Here is a 16,655-nt window from a genome sequence, read left to right as displayed (position 1 = left end):
TCTTGGGTGAATAAAACTATTTCAGATGAGGAAACAGTTTTCACAGTCTGTCAGAAGATCTACTAGTTTAAATCACAGAAGTGGTTAGGAAAAAAAAGCCAAAACAAAGTAGATAGCCATCTGTTTAATGGGACTCATGAAGAAAGCTAATTCTGTGACTGTGCTGTGTGATTTGGCACATAACACTGTGCAAGTACGGTACTGTGATTGAACAGCCTGAGATTTTTGTGACAGAAAGGGAGGGACATAAAAAATGGTAGGAGGGTTTCAGATTTTCAAGGTGGTTTAAGGTTTTAGGTTCTTTTACAAGGGTGGTATTTGAGAGAAAAATAAACACTTTTTTTTTTTTTAGCTATGCTGCCTGGGGAAATATAAATGGAAGAGCCCTTCAGTTTGTTGATAAGTTCAGATGGAAACACCAATTCTAGCTGGACATATAAGTAGCCTTGTAAGAATCATATTAAATAATAACCTAACAGCATGAGATTTGGTTAATGATGGCTGGCAATCTTACTAACACGTTAAATACCTGTTGCAGTGGCCACAGTAGGTTTCAGGCATCTGAAACAAAGATGAAGAAAAGAGGCAGCTGAAATCATACCAGCATGTGCACTACATTGCTCTTGTGAAACTGTCCAGTGTGCCAAAGAGCCGAGACTGATGGGAACAGTGCTGGTAATAATGTCAATAAACATATAACTGCTCCAGGCCATTGGGCAAAGATAGGTGAGTGCAGATGTGTCTGCTGAAAAATCCCTCTGGAGAACTTCCTCACTGTGCTGATGCACATGCACAGTTGCATTCAGCCTGCTGCTGTCAGCCAGATGACATTTTACTATGAAAAAATACATTGGAGAGCTGGCATGAAATGCTCAGGTTTATTATTAGATTTTCGGTTGGTTGCTGGCACAGTTCATTCAAAGGTGCTCAAAAGCAGCATAGGGACGTGGCTGAACATTGTAACAAGGTGGTGGCCGACAGCGTCCCCAGGTGGAAGACAAGGGAGCCAGGGGTCAGACCTCTCCCAAGACAGTGTCCCACCAGAGGAAACTGAGTTAGTGAAACACAAAGTGTGTCCTCAGTTTCCTGTAGCTTTTTAGCACCACACCTTGGTGACCTTCTGGCTGTTCAAGTGCTGGGCACAGACTCTCACCACTTTCAAGTAATCTTTCTGGGAGAGAGTTCATAGGGCCTTCCCACTTTTTAATACAGCTATTTATAAACATGCACAGAAATAGAAGGTGCATAGTGAGAGTCATATGAGTCATTCCCATTTTGACATCAAGTCACACCAGGCTAAATCACCCTTCTTGACATTCTGGTTCAGATTGACAGCATCATGCCATGCAGGGCAAATTTCTTTTTTTCCCTGTAAACCCAGTTCATGCATGCTCCTGCTTGCTGGACAAATTAAAGCAGCCCTTTTTTGTGCATTACACACTCCACTTGGGCTACGAAATGTATCCCCTCAGTGCTCAGATACCATATCTGAGGGGGACAGTTGTGCAAGCAGTTGCTGTTAGAGCTGCAGTAGAAATCCATATGTGGGGAAGGTAGACAGAGGTCACCAAGAGCAGAGCTCTGATGGGTTTCCAGGCCATTTGACTTGGCCCACTTTTCAGTTGTTCTGTGGTTTTTGTCACACAGCGTTATAATTGTATTTATCCAGTAGAGGTTACATGGAGTACCAAGAACTTAGTTTGTTCTTACCCAGATAAATTCAGATATGGAGATGTTGCTGCACTTGTAAGAATGCTGTGCAATAAAGGCATTTCAGGGGTTCTCTGTGTGTTTGAAGACTGGTGATCAAATACTGTGATCACCATTAAACTTAGACCAAAACTACTTTAATTAACACAAAGGGAATTTTATAAAAAGAAAATCAAATGGCTGCAACTTAAACAAACAAAACCCTACAGTATTTCACTATCAATAATACTTTTCAGTCACACACCTTCTGTCATTAGGATCCAATGAAGTTTGCGATTTATTTTCTTTTTAACAGGCTTGTGCTGTGTTTTCCTCACTATTCAAATACTTTATTATTCTTTTGGCCATATTTTAGACCATTATTAATCTAGGATCTCTTCCTCAGTTTTTTATTATCTGTAAAATGGGGTAGGGAGATTTATTCTGATCCCAGTATGCATTCAGCTGTGCAAATGTTGGGTAGTTGTGTTGTTATTAGCATTATTACTCATGAATTACACATGCCTCTTATGTTGCTCTTCCAGAGTTCCATGTGGTGTGACACTACTTTTTTGTTGGGCTTTAAATGACTACTGAGTAGTAGCCCATTGGGCAGATGTTTTCACTGGAAAAAGGGTTAATGTGATGACAACAGCTTGTAAACCAACAATAGGTATCTGTGATTTTTCCTGAGTAGCTCAGCATTGAATCAGTGTGGTATGAGCAACTAATTTTTAAGTTCCTTCCTCTCTTTGATTGGTTTTTAGTAAAATCCAAGCAATGGAGATGATGGTAAAGGCACAAGTAGTTGTATAAATCAGAGGAAAGATAATATATTTAGAAAGGCTATTTCTGTTACTCTTTTTAAAAGTCTCTTACACAACAATATTTGGATCAGCCAGATGAAGAAATCAGGCAGTGTACTTGGTCCACCTGCAGTGGATTACAAGGCGATTTGCACTATCACATAATTACAGTGTTAGAATTATTCCCCCATTTTAGCATTAGCATTTAGGCCTGGTTATTGAGAAGAACAGTTCTGTGTTAGTTCTGTGTACCTCTTGTCAGCAGACACGTACACACACACACTCCTCAGTACAAATCCACTTTTTCATTTATGTTTCCTTGTGCTTTGTCAGTGTATTTCAGAACTTAGGCCTCCCATTTTCACACCAGTAGACATGCACAGGTGTAAAATTTTCTCTTTCTTTCTAGCCTGAAAAATGGCAGAAAGTCTTGTGGCAGACCTAATCCCTGCCACATCAGCAGCTTCTGTAATAACAAAGTTTCAGAAAAGCTTTTGCTTTTCTGAAACTTTGTTATTACAGTTGGTGAACTTCCCCGCTGAACAGAGGAGGACATGTAAGTCCAGGTTAGTATACTTACAGTAGCAACTAACAAGAAGAAGATACTTTGCTTTCACATATAATGATGTTAAATTAATTTGTTTTATTCACGTGCGAACTGCCTTCAATGCCATTTTATAGCTGCTCAAGCCAATATTCAGGCTTCATTTGTCTTGGCCTTTGCTAAGAGTGCTGTGAACCTCCAGGCAGAACAAAGTAAGCAATGTTGGGGTTTATTTTCCCTCGCTCTCCCTTCTTCAGTTCTCCCATATCCGCTGACAATAGAAATGATTTCACTTCTCCAAGGAAGCCCATAATGTAGCAAGAAGGAAAATCCATAACAAAAGAGCATATGTATCTGCCTGCACATGTTTATGTGTAAATTCTCCAGGGAGAAAGCATTCACAGGTCTCACTCCTGAATTACTCTCATTATAATAACCCATTTGGTGTCAAAGTGTGACAGATTATAAGCGCTTAAGGCTAGTCCCAGCTCAAGACAGATTTAAATAAAGTACTTCTGGTTATTGTGCAGGTCAGTGTGTTTAAATAACAACCCCCCAAATCATACTTTGACATTTAAAAGAGAGAGGAAATATTGTCATGCTGCAGACCTGGCACAGATAAGCACAGGGCAATTTGGTCAGTACACTGTGATTTGTGAGTGCAGCCTAACACAGTCATTTTCACAGTTTGTAATCAAGTAGCCACCTTAGCAGTGTGTCAGCATTAAAAGAAAAAATGTTCCTTTTAAAATGTTTACACAAATTACTCCCCTGAGGTGCTGCAGTGCATTCACTGCAAAACTGATGTAGGTTAAAGATCTGGAGCCGAAATGGCAAACCTGGGGGGCTTTTTTTTTTCACCAGCCAGCTGCTCAGGTGGCCAGGTCACAGTAGCAGGATAGTTTGTCAGGTCCAGCACTTAGAGCAGCAGAACTGGGAGAAATCCCCACATTAGGTGCACGCTGTGTCAAGTGTCAGGAAGCACAGTGCCCAAGTGCTTAACTAACAACTGATGGGAGTTTGTGACTGCCAGGATTTGTGCAGTGTGACTCAATGCCATCTCTTCCCTGCCTGGGCTGTGTGCTCCATCTGTGCTCTTGCCCCTTCAGCATTGCTCTGTTGTGCCACATTTGGACTGGGGCCCCCCCAGCATTTGGCCAAGGTGGACACCTCAGAGCCTGGCCCTACCTCAGGACAGAGTGCACGAGCTGAGGGAAAGCACATGTCTCATAGCACCCTGCTTTGGAAGCTTCCTGTGAATCCCTTCCTTCCTTCCTTCAGGCATATCTGACTAAGAGGCTTCACTTTGCTAGAGGGACCATAACCTGTGTTTACCCTGGAAGTAGCAGCATTCTGTGTGTTTCTCCTTCTCCTGCATCTCTGTTTCATCTGCCTTCTCCTGTGCACCTGTCATCCTCTTTGCCCTAAAAACCTTTGGCACCTAGTGAGAATGCTCCCAATAATTTTTCCTTCTTAATTTCCTTCTACTGTCTCCTTTGTTTCCATTTTCTATGCCCCAATATCTCCTCACCTCCATCACCTCTATACTTTCCACCTCTGAAGCTTTCTTCTGTTCCCTATACATTTCCATGTTGGACTTGCCTCCTGTGCTCAGGTTGCCACAGGGCTCATTACAGAAGCTGGTTCACTTTTTCTGACTGTATGAAGGGCTTTGCTCTGGTGTTGTAGAGAGAAGAGTACAAGGCACCAGGTGCCTCTTAGGAAATCCACAGAAAGTTTTAGAACTTGATCTCTGTGTACACAGAACACCCTGAGCTTTGACACGTTTCCATAAGAAAAGTCGTGTCTTCATTTCTTGCCTTGTTGAGAAGCATAATCCACTTCTGTCACTAGCCATAGGTAAACCACATACCCATCTGAACTCAACTTGTTAGTGAATTCATATTTTTTTCAATAAGAAGAGAGAAGGAAGATGACAGTATAAGTCTTGCATCAGGTGACAAAACTGAGAAGGTACTAAATCACGTGTCAGGAAGTTCTATGAAGCGCAAGGGCTGTAGAGTGACTTCTGTGTCGCAGTTGGAGACAACAGATAAATTTACTAAGGATTTCAGGTCCAATTGGAGGAAGGCATTTCAGTATAAGAGAGTGTTCAGCAGCTGTGATCACTCATGTGCTCCTGTGTACTGTCAGTGCTGTTCTTTCTAACAATTTCTTTGTTGTGCTTTTTAACGATGACCAGATCTTGCGTGTCAACTCCTCTTTTTAAATACACAGACTTCTGCATTAGCTCAGAAGACACAATTAGATCTGATGCTACTTGTTTTGCAGCAAAAAGAGATTAAGTGCAGATTAAGCTTTGGGTAGATTGCAAATGAAGGAAACCAAAAGATCAGAAGAACTTCTTAAAAGGGAACGGTTTGAATTTGAGCAGTTGTATTTTGGACCCAGTAGTACACCAGACTGTCAACAGCACAGTGAAGCCGACAAGCTAAGATTATAGGATCATTCAAGCTGGAAAGGAACCTCAGGAGAGGAATGTTTAGTCCAACCTTCTCCTCATCAGGTTCATCTTAGAGCTTAGGGCATTACCCTGTTTGGGTCTTCAAAATCTCCAAAGGCAGAGATTGCCCTTTGGGCCACCAGATGTAGTCTCTCAGTATTTTCACTAGGAAAATGGTTTCCTTGCATCCAGTCTAAACTTGATGTGTTTTCACTCTTGCCCGAGGTGTCTTGTCCCCCCACCATGCCCACTGAAAAGGCCAGTTTTATCTTCTTGCTGACCTCCTTTTAGGTGCTATGGGGCTGCTGTAGGTTCCTCTCAACAGCTGTCTCTGCCCCAGGCTGAATAAGGCCTCATCTTCAGCCCTTCCAGGGTCAGTGCTCAAGCCCTGGCCATATAAGGGGTTCTCTGCTCACTCTAGTTTATCATCATCTTTTCTTTTCTGGGGATCCAAAACTGAACATGGTGCTCTAGATGGAGTCCAGTGAGTCCTGAGGAAGGAGGAGATGATCAGTTTCTTCCATCTCCCAACTCTGCACCTTGTCGCACAGCCCAGGATGTTGTTGGCCCTCTTTGCTGCCAGGGCAGACTGCTGGCTTATGCTCAGCTCTCTCTCCCAAGATGCCCAGGGACTTCTCAGCAAAGCTGCTCCCTCTGGTCAAATCCCAGCTGGCACCACTGCAGGGGGCTCATCCTTCCCAGGTTCAGGACCTTGCACTTGTCCCTGTTGACTTTTACAAGGTTCCTGTCAGCACATTCCTCCAGCTTCTCCAAGTTCCCTGAGGTGGCAGCCCTTTCCTCAGGCATAACAACTGGCTCTGGCATGATGCATTGCTAAATTGTCAGCAGAGTAAATAAACCGTAGAAAGCAAGCAGATTCCTCTCTTCCACTTTAAATCTCTTAAAACTGCCAAACTCTTCAAGATCTACTTGTAGCAATAGAGCAGAAAAAAAAATTGTAACCTTAGGTATTGTGTTTAAATGGATAGCATAATCCCAAATTTGTATTGGCCTGGCTGCTTGTTCTTCTAAATGGGGAAAAATACATTATCTGGGATCAAGGTATTGCAAGAGCAGATACTCTAGTTCATACACAGTGCAGGGTTTCTCTGACCAATACATTTTAATGTATTTGTATATTATTGTATATTACTTGCCTGCATGCAGAAATATCAGGAGTTGAGGTTTCCTTTGTTCCCTTGGAGGGTAACTGTATCTCACCAGGAAGACATCTTTTCATTCTACTAAACTTAAGTGTATCTTTTCTTAATTTCTTCCTATTATTCCTAATTGCATCATCCCTAAGCAACCCAGCCCTTGGTGTTTATGTGGCAAATACTGTAAAACTGTATACTTAGCTGAGTTTGTACTGCTATAAAATTCATAGCTGGCCAGTTGAATTTTTGCCATTAGATGTCACTACGTGTACAGCAGACTGCTTTTAAAGGCTTGATTTTTATTTAGCATCCTGGAAAAATGGAGGAGGGAATTGGGAAATGTAGGAGAGAGTCTAGTACTGTAGTATGTTGGATATGCCTTAACTAAAAGCAGCACAGAAGGAAACATAAGATTTTTGACTTAACTCCAACAACCAACAGATGATGCTGTGACCTTAAGCATATATAAATATGTTTAGCAGCTGCTGTGTAACATATTTATAAGTGTTTAGTGACCTGGAGGTTAATCAAAATGAGTTTGGTGATCTCAGCTCAGTTCTTAATGGACTCCACTTCATATTATAGCACTGATGCAGCACAATTTGTCACAGTCGGCAGTCTTTACTCAAAGGGGGCCTAGTGTGGAGTGAGAATTAAAGGCTGAAGTAATACCTGATTATTTCTCCCTAAAGAAACTTTCCATTCCAAGCTATCATAGAGCAAAATAATATGTGGAGGAGCTCTGTACTGTTCACTGCACCCAATCTGATAATAAAACAGCATTTACTCTGACAGGATGTCCTTTCAGTGTTACTGAATTAGCTCATGTGTGCTGCGGTCAGGGCTTTGATAGGGGGCTGGGAAAGGACAAAGTCCTGCCAGGGATGGTGCTGAGTCTTTTCACTTGCTGGGCTCTTTCCAGAGACAGAGAGTTGTGTCTGTTCCAAGTGCAACATTACATAGGAGGATGAAACGGAAAGCTATTGCCTTGCCCGATGAAATTTCAGAATTAGGTTCTGCCATTCAAGTTCTTCTGGGTGCAGAAGCAATTTTTTTAGACTTCAGATGTTTTCTTGCTGTCCTGGCCAAAGCCTGTATATTCTTTTTATTTAATTCCCACTCTCGGTCTAAACTGGAAATAGTTTCCTACTTTTTGATTTAAAGCTGTTGTACAGCAGTGTGCTTGCATGAGCTGCAATTGAGATTGATGTCCATTGTGGGTAGCATGAAATAGGTTGTACCTCAATTTGAGACAATGAACAGCCCCACAGGTTAGAAGATACACATGCTAGGAAGTAATACTATTGAAATATTGGTAGGTAAGGACCAATTTCAGCTTACCTGCAAGGTGTGTGTCTCCTGTGTATTTTTAAAGTAAAAGAAGGGCATTAAAGAGATAGATACCTGTAGAGACTTGCCTTTTCCAGGATCCTAGCCTTACTCCATAAAAGAACCTCTGAAAACCCATTACTTCTTTTTTAAAGTATGAAAGTACGCTTGCACATTTTTTTCATCTTCACTAGTAACTTTACCCAGTAACAGAAAGGACCTTGCTTATCCAGCATAGAAAGCATTTCTCAGTTAACTGCATTTGCTGAAATACAGCAATTTTCAGCTAGAAGGGGGGGGGGGGGGTTTAAGATACTGTATTTACATAAGAAAAGCTTGGTTGTGTGACTGAAATCATTTATAGTTGTTGCCAAATCGTTCTGCTCTTCTCTTTTCCCTTTGTAATTTCCCTTGGAGCATTGCACCACTGTGCATTTTAAATCTTTTCCCTCCACTTCTTGTTGCAAGCTTCATCTGGGAAATGACATTGTATGGCAGTTATCTCCTTCATATCAAAAGAAAGCCTTTGCCTCTTTGCAAGAGTGAAGAAAAGTTTGTCTTCAGAGAGCAAAGGACAAAACTGACTTGGAAAAAGATGCTTTATTTAGATAACACGTTCTCTTTTCCTTTGAAGAAATTCACAGTGTGTCAAGAAAAATTAGGCCAAATAGTGCTTTAATGGTCTTCCTCCTGTACCTCCTAAAAAAGAAATCTGCTTCTACCAATTGTGTTAAGAATCTGCCATGAGTTTGGAGAAGACAAGAAACCATTGAAGTTATTCAGGGTTCTTGATTTAGGAGTTGTCTTTTTTGATTTGAATACTGTTAAATAATTAAAAGTAGAATTTCTACCAAAACTCTCATTTTGCTACCCGGACATTCAGCTTCCCCTTCCTTTAGGATGAAATTAAGTGCTTCATTTTTTGTAAGGAATAAAAGTTAACAGGTACTAAAACTGTGTAAAAGGGTGATTGCTTTCTTGTTTCTTTTATTTGGAAAAGCAGCAGAAATGTACAGGGGGCACACTGAAGAAAGAGATATGAGTTTTGTATTTTCCTATGTATTTTCCTATGAATATACAAGTAAGCATTTTTTCTGTGTGTTTTATTCATATGTATTATTTTATATGTATAAGTGTTACTCATATACATATGATAATACATGCAGTCTTCAACTATACTAAGAAAAGGTAGGTAATTGTTATATGTATTAAAAGAATAAAAGGTTATTTTTGAAGTGGAATCATGCATTACATTGGGTTGTCATGCTTACTTGAATTAGATTATTTTCTTCCTTATACCTCAGTTTGTCTATAGAATTTGACAAATCAGGTACCAAGCATACTTAGATACTTCTTAGAACTTAAAAGTAGATAAATTTTAGTCTTTCAAAATGCTTGGTCTGAACATGTGGAGAATTATGAAGCAAGGGCTTCATTTAGGGCAGTTTTTGAGACAAATTTAAGTCTCAGTTATACAAGCATTATACAAATATGCTGTTAATTTTCAAAAGCAAAATAGTTCTGCTGAGGTTTCTTGTTTCAGTGAAGAGGAATATGTATGGAGGTTTTTGAAAGATTGGGCATAGATGACACATGTTCAACATAATAACAACAAATGCAGAAATCAGAAACTAAATCTATGGTACCCATTTTTCTTTGGTCATTTCACTGTTTATTATGGCAGGTGAGGATTGCTATTACATGGTCAAAATGGTAAGAATGGTGATGTGCTGGGGGTTTTTTTATGCCAAAGCTAGATTCTAATTTTGAGTCCTGATCATATTGCTGTCTAGTCATAGGGTATATAATGTGAGCTGTATTTTTCTTCTGATTGATAGTGACATAGAAAGACTCTGTACATGTCTTGAAATTAGTCTTCAGTCCAATTCTATTTCGCATCTATGATAATTAGCTCAAGACGAACTCAAAGCTCCCCACGTAGGTAAAGTGAACTAATTACCTGCTTTCTCCTTACAAACAATAGGTGATGTGCTCTGTGACAAACCACAGCATCTTCAGCAATGAGGTCTGTAATGAGGTATTGTATGTGTGCTTCCCCCTCCTAGGCAAGGCAATTTTCCTGCCATGAATCAGAGTGGGATTATGGGCTCCAGCTCCCCCTACACTCAGCCAATGAACAACAGCTCTGGCCTGATGAACCCACAGGCTCCTCCTTACAGCATGGCACCCAACATGGTGAACAGCTCGGCAGGTAATGGTGAGTAACCTTCCAGCAGTGACCTTCCTCCATAATCCTGCTCAACACTATCAGCCTGGGCTGGTGGCAGAGGAACATCCTTCTTCATTTGATTCACCCCTGTTGGGTAGTTTGGAGTGAATTGAAATCAGGCTAAGGTGCTCTGGATTTTTTTGTACAGTAACTGATACATTTTTCATTAAGTCCTTCTGCACAGCACGTAGATGAGTACAGTGTTTTGCATAGTTCCAGCACCTCTTGGACTCAGCTTGATGTAGGTGTTGACTAGCAAGTATATGTATATTTGTGTGCATGTGTCTGCAAGAAAGGGAAGGAGAACAGCTTCTTGTTTTAAGGGGTTGCTTTTGGTTTTCAGCATTTTACTTGCTAAGGTTGCAATTTCAGATATTTAATGTGGTAGTCATTTAAAAAAAGATATGTGCACTTGCTCTGACTTGAAGATTCTGTAAGGTGAGCACTTAACATAATTATTCTGTTTGGAAAACATAGGTCATATTTACCGTTTCCAAAATTTTTATAGCATTTCCTCATTTAGTATCAGCATATAAAATTTTACCATAACTTCCTCTTGCAAAAAAAAAAAAGCATATCCAGTGTAGCTCCTGGATTTATCCTTCATGTCATGATTTATGAGTTCAGAATTGCTTGTAGCTTTGTGTGTGACTCTGAAGACAGGTGAATACAGTTTTGCACAAATGTGCTTCATGGTCCATACTCAGCTTGAATTCCTAACAATTATCCTCGTTCAAGATAATACTTGAGCAAAGATCAATTCTTTGATTGGGCTGTGTTTGGATGGAGTTTCAATGACCCTGAAGCGGATCGTCCCAAGTACTTATTCCAGTCATGGAGTTTCTGTGCATGCCTTATTGATTACATTATCCCTTTTAGAAATGTTGGGGGTTTGGAAATCTTTTCTGAAAGCTGAATAGGTTGTGCTAAGGTAATATGATATTGTTTCTTATTTGGTTTTGTTTCTACTTTTATTTATTTCTTAAGAAATGCCTTACTACCTAAATTGTGTTTTACCAAGAGCCAGGTTTTTCACATCTTTTGCTCTACCCCTCTGAGCCTGTATAATTCTTTCGTCCTTTGCATCTTTTGCTGTCTTTTCTCCCTGTCAATTCTGTATGTTCCTGTGTCTTTGGAAGAAAATAGCCACAGTGAGATGCTAGTGTCTAGTATGTCCAGAGTTTCTTTCCCCTACATAGGAGCTGCTGAGACACTGAACAGTGTCTTATATTTCAAGAACATTGTTGCCATTTTGGTTAGCAAGAAAGGAAGCTGCTAATCAGTAAGATTTTTTTTAAAAGAGAGAGAGAAATTAACAAAAAAAAAAAAAAAACCAAAAAAAGGCTTTTTCCAGTTCTGGCCTGGAAGCTTTTGGCTAGCCCAGACAGCACACTGCACCATCTGGATGAAGAGGGACAAGCTATTGAAAAGAGCATTAGATAATAGCTTGCTTTTTCCCCACCAGAGCTGTCCCAGGTAATATTATGTTTTGTTTGTGTAGTTATGTGTTTTGTCTGGCTTGCTGAAATAAAATTACTTCTGAGCATTGAAACTGTGCTATAAATTCTGTTTTGCTATTAGCAGAAGTAATTTTTCCACCCTTTTCCGTTGGCCCCCAGAGCTGCAAAAATAACCAACAGCAAACAGATGGCAGAGTGCCCTGCCTAAGAAGATTTATGTATTCCTAAGGAATAACCAGTTTAAAGGAAGATTCACAGAGGTTTTTTTGTTCAGATAATTCAGCCATTCGTTATTTCATACAGTGGAAATCTGTTCAATGCAAGACCATTTATCCTAGCAGTCTTTTGTATGGGGTAGTCATACTCTTTTTATTGTGTTATGCATTCTGAAATATTGGATTTTTAATAATTTAAACATTTATCAGGGTTTTTCTGCCAGTGCATTTGTGAGGTTTTCTTTTGTTCCAGTTTTATTAATTCAGAGATTACCCAATGGAAAGTAAGTATGAGATGAGCTAGAGGAGTTCAGTGCACCTCTTTCAGTCTGTGTGGGAGCAGACACGCATCTAGAATTGCTTTACAGCCCTCCAGGAGACAGTGTTGGGGAGGAGATGGACACACACAACACCAGAAAGAGAAAAGTGGGTGGGAATACATTGCTGAGTGCAAGTGCTGTGGCAATGCTTAATTTTCCCCTATCCAAACTCGTTGTTCTGCTTGGGTCAAAAAAATGGAAGCTTAAGACAACTGTAAATAACAGTACTTTTAATTATCATTTCTTGAGCTTGGGGTGCACTTTAAGTACAGCTCTGGCCCTGCATTTGATGAGGTGGAGAACCTATAGGTGATACCTTTTTAGGAGCTTGAAAAGAGGATTTTCTGTGGTAGGAAGAGCAGTTCAGCTATGTGGCTCCTTAGCTTCCCCTTCCTCCCTACCCCATAAAATCACACATCTGTCAGATAAACCAGGGTTCAGTCAATGTGGAGGGCCAAAATCAAGTGCAGCTGAGTGGCTTCTGCTGGAGTGAAAGCATTGGTTAACTTGCACATACACTGAGCATCTACAGCTGTGGTTTCAGGTAGAGGCCAGTGAAAGCCTAAGGTGAGCAGTAAGGAGAAGTTAGTTTCTTCATTGTCTGGGTTTTAAAGGGGGCAGTTTTGTTGCATGTTGTGAGGGAGGGAGGCAGGTCTTTCATTTCAATAAAATGCACTTTCAGGTTTTACTCTAAAATAGGAGAAGGTTGCTGATAACTGATGGAATTGTTTTCATGTGGTGTTGGAGCTTCAGCACAGCTATGTCTAGCCCTGGTTTTGTCACCCATTTTTAGTAGTGTTTATAACTCCTCATTACCAGTTGATCCTTTTGTCTTTAGGTTTTTTTTAATTAATGTCACAATTGAAAGGAAAATCATGCTGCAGTTATGCATCCTGATATTTCAGCAGTGACTGTGGATCAAACAGCAGATCACCAGCTTCTGCTGATGCCGAGTGGTTTAAGAACACAGAAATTACAAGATCAAAGAAGACAGATTCTTCTAATAGACTATTCCATCCATAACAATAACAAAAGCTTCAGGAGAAAGGTGTCAGAATCCCTTCACAATTATGGAACCAACTGCCATTCAGAAAAATTGTAAAACTGCTGCTGTCCTTTTATTGTATGAATTCACATTACCCATATGTATTTTAGACCTTTATCCCCCTATTTTTCAAATTCCAGCTTTAAACATCCTTATAATAAACAGGAAATTTACAGCCCCCAATATAGCTCATGTTGTGAGCTTTGTTAATTCTAGTGAAAATTATCTTTAAAAAGAAGCAATATGAAGTTTATATCTCTCAGGTTTCCTTATTGTTCTTGCATAGAAACTGGCATTCACAATCTCTGCTATCTCTGGAGATGAACAAACCAATAAAAAAGCATTAATCCCCTTACTGCTTAAGGATACTTTCCTTTTTTCAGTACCTGTCTCTTACTGAAACCTTTCTTTTTTGGGGTATTATTACTCCCAAATAACTTTCAACATCATAATACTTTACATAAAATGTGAAATTCTAGGAAAAATCATTTGCACTAAGGGAATTAAAGGGACACTCTTTAATACTAAAAATCATACGTATGCTATATATTTGACTTGGTGTTTATTTGGATGAACCTCTAACAGGAAAACCAATTATATTTTTGCCGGTGAAATATTTTTTAGAAACTTTATTTGGATTTTTCTGTTTTGCAGCATGGTTGCATTTTTCTGAAAAATGGATTTCTCAATTTATTTCAGGGGTTTTTTTACTGTAATACATATCTTTGTAGGAGCTATTAATGCACATTTAGACAAACTTTCTGGAGGTTGTCTGTAGGTGGTAACAGCTGAAATGTCCTGTCACCTATACTCCAAACAAGTGATAACTGTGTGACTTCAAATCAAGGCAGCACCTGGCATAGAGATGCCCACATTCCAGACTGCTTGTACTTGTAATTCCTTGGACAAGGCTTGTCAGCAGAAAGGCAATGTGGCACTGAGATTCCTGGTGGGTCCCTCATCCTTTTCAGATAAGGTCCCCAACCACCTTTGGCTGCACTTGTGCCCAGAGCTGGAGGATCATCCATGGCAGGACACTGGGCAGTGCTGTTGTCCCTCTTCTGTTTTTTCAGAGGGCATCAAAGCAGTGGGGATCCTCTCATCAACTCCACAGTCACTAATTCACTGCTTTTGCTTTTCCTTCTCTTTTTTTCGCAGAGGGAGAGTGCTAGGGTTGGAAGGGAGAGAGGAATGTATTACATTACAAGGGAGAGAGAAGGGAGTATTCTGTTTTGTAGAGCATGATTTGTTATCACACTAGCAATAAAGAGAAAAACAATGTTTGTATATTGCTGCTTCTACAGTATTTCATCATCTTCTGGGACTGGTAGAGCAGCCTTTAGCAAAAAAGAATTCTTTGCTGCAGTTTTACTCATGTCAATATCTGCCTTTGAGTACATTAAATTCAGTGTGGAATAGCTAATTCAGGACCTTGACCTATACTTGCTTTTTGAAATCATTCTAGCTCTTAAATTCTTATAAGCCAGAGGCTACTACTTGAAACCTATTCACAGTATGCCACAACACTTCTTGAGTCAAGATTTCCCTGTTATCCTCCTCTCTACAATGTTTTCTCCTTTGGTCTGCACTTCACAGGCAGAATTATTAGTACCTGTGTAGAAAGAGACTGTGTCTTATTTTAGCAGTTTCGTGACAATAACAGTATTTCACTGCTCAGAAAGGGTCAAAACAATGTTCTCGCTGTACCGCTTAGCTAAAAAAAGTGCAAGAATGTCTTCTCACAAATCGCTGGAGAGCGTGTTTGCAAGAAGTTACGAAACAGCATTTCAGCAGCAGATAGAAAAATAGCTGTGGAAACATCTTGGGTAAAAGCTATAGGGAAAATCGACAACCTTGCAGTTTGCAGTGAAATGCCTGCAGTTCTTCTCTTAGAGGTACAAAGAAAGAATGTAGATGAGGTAAATAATTTAGAACAAAAAGTGAAACAGAATTTGGGTAATTTTATTATTTGTTTCCTAATTGTGTCCAATTCCTCATAGTTACATTTCTATATGCCAACAAGAAATAGTCAAAAGCCAAAATGAGCCTGTGTTTTTACATTTCTAAGCATGACTAATGGAGTCAGAATGTGTGCTGTAATCTACAGACTGGAGTTGGTAGCCCTTTATATGAAGTGTTAACTTAAACCCCTCTGAAGCAGAGATTCCATAAGGGAGTTCTCATGGAAACAGGGCTACCAGAAGTGGACACAATTTTGAAATTCTTTGTAAAAGGAGTATGATGTGCCAACTAGATAAAAGTGAGATACCAGCAGAAGACTTAGCTATGCAGAATTCTGGTGAAGAAGTGTTATCATTAACTTTGCTTTGTTTGACCTCTCTAAAATTCCTTTACAGGGGAAGGGTCAGCTTTGCTTGCTTCAAAGCTAAAACCCAAGACTTCTTTTTTAGCACTTTCACAGCATGAAATGTGTTAACTGTTAAAATGGATTTTGTATAACGGTCCTGCATCCCAGTTTGAAACCAGACTGTGGCATATATTTGTCCATTTTGTACATATATATTTTTTAATCTCTGAAAGAAAAATAGCCATTTTTTAAAATGCAAACTCAAAACTAGAACGTGTTAGGCTGCCATTCTTCGCTTGAGAATGGTCACAAGCTGCCCCAGCTCCTCAAGCAGAGTATAAGGGCAAAATGCATACAAATCAAATGCTTAGTGGATGATGACTTCCCAGTAGCATGTTGACTGGCTGTATTGTTGAGATTTCACACACATACATAAAAATAACAGCATTTTTAGCTGATCCCAATAGATTTTTCTGTGCAGCTGCATCACTTGTAAAAGGCTTTTTGTTCCAGTTCTTGAAGTCTGAAGTATTGCAAGTATTTTTTTTTTAAATCTCAATTATGATTTATGTGTTGTGATGACTTTAAGGGCTTGATTGGGCTTCAAATGTGCTTTGAAAAAACAAGAAAATGTGCCCATGAAAAACACGGGCAGTTCAAAGCTGAATATTGAGCATACAGTTGTAAACTCACATGGCACATGGCTGGGTAGGTTTTTTTGGCAGAGCCAGAGTCTCAACCTGCAGTGATGCTAAAGATATTAGCAAATTAGCACTGCAAAGCTTGCCAGCGTATTCGCTAGAGTCCTGCTCATGCTCTCACTGCTGTAATTAAAACTAATTATTTTCTAAAACATAGTAATACATGAATATGTGCAATAATCATTTTGTAGTGGGCAATCTGTGAAGTATTTTTAAAGCTTCTTTTCCCCCTCCTATCTTTGGCTCGCTGTGCAGTGTGCCTGCTGCCTCGTGCAAGCCAGCACTGTCATTTTGCGAGAGCCACACTACTCTGGTAAAGACAGGGATGCTGTACTGATTCTTGCATGTTTACATGTGGGATATGTATTTTTTCTTTTTTACTGTCTT

At 39.8% G+C, this 16,655-nt stretch overlaps 1 protein-coding gene across 5 annotated transcripts in view; it reads left to right on the top strand.

The window, feature by feature from the left end:
- ARID1B (AT-rich interaction domain 1B) overlaps window positions 1–16,655 on the top strand; it is a 243,544-nt gene that overhangs the window by 191,666 nt on the left and 35,223 nt on the right. For 3 of the 5 annotated variants that reach the window (XM_031056276.1, XM_031056274.1, XM_031056277.1), the window contains one exon: window positions 10,056–10,207. In XM_031056276.1, coding sequence (XP_030912136.1) covers window positions 10,056–10,207 — 152 coding nt within the window. The remainder of the gene's footprint in view (window positions 1–10,055; window positions 10,208–16,655) is intronic. The other 2 variants (XM_031056279.1, XM_031056275.1) reach the window with 1 other exon arrangement.

The sequence above is a fragment of the Geospiza fortis genome, unplaced genomic scaffold (genome assembly GCF_000277835.1).
Source record: "Geospiza fortis unplaced genomic scaffold, GeoFor_1.0 scaffold162, whole genome shotgun sequence".
NCBI classification, from domain to species: Eukaryota; Metazoa; Chordata; class Aves; order Passeriformes; family Thraupidae; genus Geospiza; species Geospiza fortis.
The sequence above is the reverse complement of the archived record's forward strand: the minus strand, read 5'-3'. Positions and strand labels throughout refer to the sequence as shown.